Below are 6,057 nucleotides of genomic sequence, written 5' to 3' on the forward strand. Positions count from 1 at the left end.
TAAGATAATATCCAAATTTTAAGATAGATTACCGGTATAATATTTTATTGCTGCTAAGCAAACGGCCCCTTGGGGAAATAATGAATGTTACATTAATTTTTAATAATAATTGTATCAGAAATTTCCGATAAATTCTTAGATCGAAATTGATGTCAAAGCAATGGCCTCCATTAACTTAAATTATGCTGCTTATGAATAACCAATTTCGGACTAAAAATTGGTGAAAGTTCGGTCATATCATATTCATATAAGATGATATCTTTCGCACTTGAAATTTAAGCAGCTTTATTTATCTTAAGCCCTAACCTTTTAAGTAATGGAAAAACGAAAATACACCTAAAATGATGAAAGAAGTTGGCCCAGAAAGTCATAATCAAGAACAAAAATATTCTATTAAATCTTCAAGAAGAGCAATAAACAATGCAGGAACTATTATCCATTCCATGCTCTATATGTACAAGATATTTCTCGAAAACTTGGGATCATGATTGTTAATGGTATTGATAATCCACAACAAATAGGCCAGTTAGTGGGCGATGGGGTTGAGCCGCTGGTGCTGGTAAAAATGAGGAGCAGCTTCTAACAGCCAAGAAGGATCAATGGAGATGACATTACGCATGTATTGTTTGTCTGTTGAAACCAGGGAGTGGTATATTACCCACTTTGGATTAACTCTGCAAGTAGAAACACCCATATCACACATATTTAGCTTGCATATAATATAATTAATACTGATAAAAACATACATTTTTTTTTCACGATTCAAAAGGAAGACAATCATAAGCAGCAACCTGATTTCATTGATAAATCAGCTATATATACAGAAATACAAGTGTAACTACTTGAATCACTGTTGTTATATAAGATCTTGCGAAGCAAGAGCCTCCTATACATTGAAGTGCCATGATGTGTCTATATTCCAGAGTATCAGTAATACCAGAAGTTGAGAAAATATTTCTAGATTGGAACACCATTGGCAGCAGCAGGAATACAGTTAGGCAGTGCAGTGACAACTTCCCGAAGGACTTTCCAAATTAACCATGTATTTTATTTTACGATCCTTGTTTATAAACATAATCCAGTAAAACCCTGATAATTATTTAGCACATTTCCTACTTAGAGAAAAAATATATATCCAGCCTCTACACTGACCTGAATAACACCGACGATGGATGAATATAAACTTCTTGAGAACCTCTGATAGTCTTGTACATCCCACTTTGACTATATGCCTTTTAACAAAATAAACAACTCAGATTCATCAGAACAGCACCTAAGAAAAACTTCTGGAAGCCATTTTAATTTGATTAATGAATGAACTAAAATACGAAAATGGAGACCCTAAAATATTTGAGATACTTAAGAAAAGACAAAGCAAAAATAGGTGAATACTTCAAATTGTGGTGAATAAATATTACTCACTTCTAAATGGCATGCATTGGCGAAAAATCCTGCAGTAACTGCCTTTCTTACAATCTGCAAAATGTGAATAGTAGAATAGCCACAGGCTCCATTTGGTTAGTTATTTAGAATAGAATTCTATGCTAAATAACATTTTTGGGAAATAGGATAGGATTCTGAAAAGTTTTTTGTACATTTCTTAGTAACATTTTCTGAAAATAGATTTTTTTAATCCCCTAGGTTTATTAATTTAACTAAACACCCCTAACAATAAAAATTTATAAACTGACAAAAACACCCCTACCCACCCACATATTACCGACAGCCGACCACTATCGCTGGAAGATAGCCGGAATCTGTCGGAATGGCGCACGACCGGCTAGCTTTGGTTGGTCATGAGCCGGATCTATGACCACAAATTTGTCCGTTGACGACCAGATCTAGTCGTTGTTGACAACCAAACGACGGCCAAGATATGGCCGTCATCAACGGCCAGATGTCGCTAAATCTGGCCATCAATGTCCAGATCTTTGGCCGTAGATATGGCTGTTTTCGGCTAGATCCATGGAAATGGACAGATCGACGCATGATCGACCAGATCCAACCGATCATGCGTCGTTACGGCACCAACGGCAGCGGCTAGCAATGGCTATTGACAGGTGATAGTGGCTTGGGTGGGTGAGGGTGTTTTTGTTAATTTTAAAACTTTTATTGAGAAAAGTAATTGTTAATACTTTGAGTTGAACATGATTTGATTGAATTTTGAAAAGTATTGAAATAAATGCATTTTTGGATTTTTAGGATAGGATAGTAGAATAAGATAGTGGGAAGGTAGTGTTCCAAATGGACCCCATGTTTCTCATTTGATTAATGAGTCTGCCAGCAGTGCACAAAATGACAATTTATATAGTAGCTGTACTAAAATTTAAGACAATGCCCAGGAAAAGGCTAAATTATAGCAATGGCTAATCAACAGAAGGTATGCGTTGTCTCTCTCACTTTTGGTAAACCATATTCCATTTTAAACTTTTTATTCACTAAATCAGTAAAAGCGTGAAAAATACGTTTCCTTCAGTAAATCAATGAAAGCATGAAATATACTTACTTGCATATCACTTTCACAAGATTTTAACACTATGCCTATTCTCTGGGCAATTCTTCTGAGTTGTTCTCTAATTTCAATAACTTTTTTCTGCGAACACAAAACATTAAATACTAACATCAACATAAGTCCTATATCTATGAATGCACCAAATAATTGTCCCTTAAGGAGAGTAAATCTAAAAATATCAGATTCTCTGCATGTAAGTCAAAAGATATATTGAAAAGTTCTTATATTGTTAAGAGCAACTAAATCCAGTTATGTACCATGGCCTGGTAGTTTACAAAGTTCTTATGACACCACCGTGAAGATTTACCAGACTGAAGAAAACCTTTGTAAACATTTAGAAATGTGACATGGTCACCCTGCAGGTATGACAAACACAATAAATGAGATAAAACATACACAGCACACAGCAGAAAAATATAAAAAATAAAGAAATATAGGTAAAAGAACAGTTGAAGAAATATCTATGGTGTAGTTAAAGTATTCGAAGGCATGGATAAATGAATTTATACACAAATATTGGATTTTCATTTCAGGAAATGTATTATACCAAGTGAATTTCAACATGCTAAATACAATTATAGTCACTCCAGAATTCTAACCATATACCAGGAGTCAACAATCACAATGAAGGTCCATTTTACAACACAGAGTAGCAAAGGGGGAAAAAAGTGTAGCACTGACTAAACAATAAAAAGAATAGCACTGACAAGGCTTCGTACAATGCACAGGCCTAAAAGGCAAACACTACAAGGTGCTACAAGTATCTCACCAATGATTTAAAGTACAGGAAAAACAAAGATAAAACACATGCAGAAAAGATGTGCAAATCTAGTCTAAAATTCATAAAGTTCATTAAATCTTTCACAGTTTGAATCAAATACCTCAGCAGCAGCAAACCTTAACTTGGCTTCATCCAGTTCCTTTTGTGCTCCCCTAGCAGAAACCCATATAGACTGCAAAACAAAAATTTTAATGAAAACTAGAACTCACCATAGCTTATTTTTTCTCTTAGGTAATTTTCAATATTCCTTATCCCCTAATAACAGCCTTTGCCAGGTTTGTTACTCTAAAATTCTAAATTCTAATATTGTCCAAGATAATGATATGAAGTAAACTTAATATTCTTGTCTCCAACCAAAAAGAGGGTAAACTGACTATTGCACAATGGAGTAAGGGTAAAACGTTACTTGGATGGAGAGAACCGCAGCAACTGTTATAATCTCCTCTGAGCATCCAAGTTCATTTGAAGCCAAGATCATTTTGGAGATCATTGGGTCCTAAAGAAAATAGAAAAATACAACAAATGCATTCAAAAATTCAATTTATAACATAAATCACCATCAGATAAAGAGTCATAAACATAACTTGAAATTTCAATGCAACATCCAAAAACAGCAGCCAATGGTTCATCAGACAGCAGATAAACATTTGAAATGAAAACATGTTGTGAGAAAAAGACAAAACATCTACCCTACTTCAATAATAACTAAAAAACACCGGGGTGGAAGGCTTTTAGCTCACAGTGATTATCACCCTCCTAACTACTTCAGCGGTGCAGATCTCAAATTGCAAAGGAATGATACAATTAAAAAATGCAAGAAATCAAACATGAAGAACTGATATATGCAACAGTAAGTTCATATAAGTTTCACCCTTCAAATCCCTCGCTTGATGGACCATGGATAAATAATGAAGTGCAAGAGATCTTATGATTCCAGGAAAACTCAACATGTTTTAGCATAGTTGCAAGTCTTGGACATGATTATAAATTATATTTTGATTCACCTATGTCACAAAACATTTTGTATCATGCATCATAAAAAGTGTAACAAGGCCTTCAAACTTAGAAAATAAATTTTGGATGAAACTTTTTCGAGGATAAGATAATGAACTTTCATATGAATGCATACATTCAAAATTTTACAAAACGATGGATAGTTCAATTTAACACAAAATCCACTGAAGATAATAGGAGCATAAACTCAAAAAATTTTATCGGATTTTAGAAAACATGCCACCAAATTCAGGCAAAACACAAGAGAGAAACATAGTGTCTTTGGGCTATTCATAAGAAAGACAAGATAGGCACATTTTATAAGCACCATCCATCCAACAAAAATGTATAGCCCATTTCTATAATTTCATGTTGCATTCATCTCCTTTGTGAAGATGATCCTAACCTCAGGCCAGGGTGCAGTTATTTGTTTTACATGGACAGGAAAGCACCCAACACAACATACATAAACATCAGCAGAAAGCATAAATATAGTTTATAGTAATATAATGGTAACGTACCAAAGGAATCTCTGCAACTTGAAACCCAGTAGGTGATGTAAGTTTGGCATCATCATCAAGAACTCCAAGTGAATAAAGCACTTCAAGTGCTCGGACCATTGCTTCAGGCGGTGGAGATGCTGGCCAATCAAAGCCCAATATATTGTCTATGCCCAAGGCTTTTAACTGAAAAATCAGAATAGAGTAACAAGCATTTTAACAAAATTAAGCATACACTTGCAATAGGACACTCAAATTGCCTACAAAACAAAAGAATAAAATATATTCACAACCAGCATAATATTACTTCAAGTCAATTAACAATATGGATAACCTACCAGAAGTAATTTCAATTTAGCAAGCTGTTGTAAGAATATCTAACACAAGCGACAGTTTAGGCAAATGATACAACAAGAAAGACTGTAATACTTAGTTGGCATTATACCTAGTGTCAAGGAACGGAAGCATGCCAACTACACCAAGGGCTAGTCTATTAAGTGATGTTGTCTAGCTACCCTTACAAGCCTAAGACCAAACCTACTTCTACACAATGTGGGATCTCAATATTATCCCCAGCTAATCACATGACACCGCTCATCACATTTGGCACTATTCTTGACCAGCTCAATCCACCCTTGGTTTGTCCCACCCTCCTTACCTTGACCTTTTTTAGGCACTTGGTGTGGAAATAGGGAACCCACATAACGAATGAGAACTTGGACATGCTCTACTATCATTTGTTACGGGTCGGGCACTAGCTCACTACCCAAAAGTCTAGCCTATTAGTGATACTGGCTACCCACCCTTATAAGCCCAAGACCAGTCTCATTTCTATTTTGATGTGAGACCACAACACTAGGCAATATGAAATAAGGAATTTCTCTTCCAAAATTTCTTCTTGTTGATGGCATATTTTTCTTTTCTTCAAATAGAGCATAGATAACCAACCATATGTGAGAATATTTAGGAAGCAACAATTGCATATAAAACAGTTTAATCTCATTAAGAGCTTTGGGACCAAAATGCAAGCAAAAAGAATGGGGTGGTCCAGAGTAAGGGTTCAGAGCAAATGCAACACCATATGATAATACGCTACCTATAGCGATTACAACAAAATAGAACCTGAATGACACAAGAAACCAGGTTTGATCTCTGCATCTCTGGGATCCCCTCAGCAGACATCTCATTTACAAAGTACTCTTCTGTGTATAACCTGCTTGCAGACACCAAAAAATTAATTTGTCACAAAAAGCTGAAGATTAGTGGCAAGT

The 6,057-nt window shown here is 35.2% G+C and overlaps 1 protein-coding gene across 2 annotated transcripts; it reads right to left on the reverse strand.

Annotated features, from left to right (window-relative positions):
- Positions 1–370: 370 nt before the first annotated feature.
- Positions 371–6,003, reverse strand: LOC116121180 (probable pre-mRNA-splicing factor ATP-dependent RNA helicase DEAH9). Of its 2 annotated transcripts, none has more exons than XM_031407129.1 (9): positions 5,909–6,003; positions 4,808–4,972; positions 3,700–3,789; positions 3,394–3,465; positions 2,770–2,868; positions 2,507–2,593; positions 1,423–1,476; positions 1,153–1,232; positions 371–674 (listed from the first exon to the last, which is right to left on the reverse strand). In XM_031407129.1, exons 1-9 carry the CDS (start codon positions 5,966–5,968, stop codon positions 527–529), a joined length of 855 nt encoding a protein of 284 aa, XP_031262989.1. In that variant the 5' UTR covers positions 5,969–6,003; the 3' UTR covers positions 371–526. The 2 variants fall into 2 exon arrangements, with proteins under 2 accessions (XP_031262989.1, XP_031262990.1); XM_031407130.1 differs by having other exon boundaries at positions 5,883–5,975.
- Between the last annotated feature and the right edge of the window lie 54 nt (positions 6,004–6,057).

The sequence above is a fragment of the Pistacia vera genome, unplaced genomic scaffold (assembly GCF_008641045.1).
Source record: "Pistacia vera cultivar Batoury unplaced genomic scaffold, PisVer_v2 Contig97, whole genome shotgun sequence".
Taxonomy (NCBI): Eukaryota; Viridiplantae; Streptophyta; class Magnoliopsida; order Sapindales; family Anacardiaceae; genus Pistacia; species Pistacia vera.

Excerpts from the sequence above, each read along its gene's own strand:
- LOC116121180 (XM_031407129.1), bottom strand. The coding sequence starts at position 5,968 with ATGTCTGCTGAGGGGATCCCAGAGATGCAGAGATCAAACCTGGTTTCT. Across the intron at positions 1,477-2,506 it reads CTTGTGAAAGTGATATGCAA|ATTGTAAGAAAGGCAGTTAC; the intron begins GTAAGTATATTT and ends CACATTTTGCAG. Across the intron at positions 1,233-1,422 it reads CCAATGCATGCCATTTAGAA|GCATATAGTCAAAGTGGGAT; the intron begins GTGAGTAATATT and ends TTTTGTTAAAAG.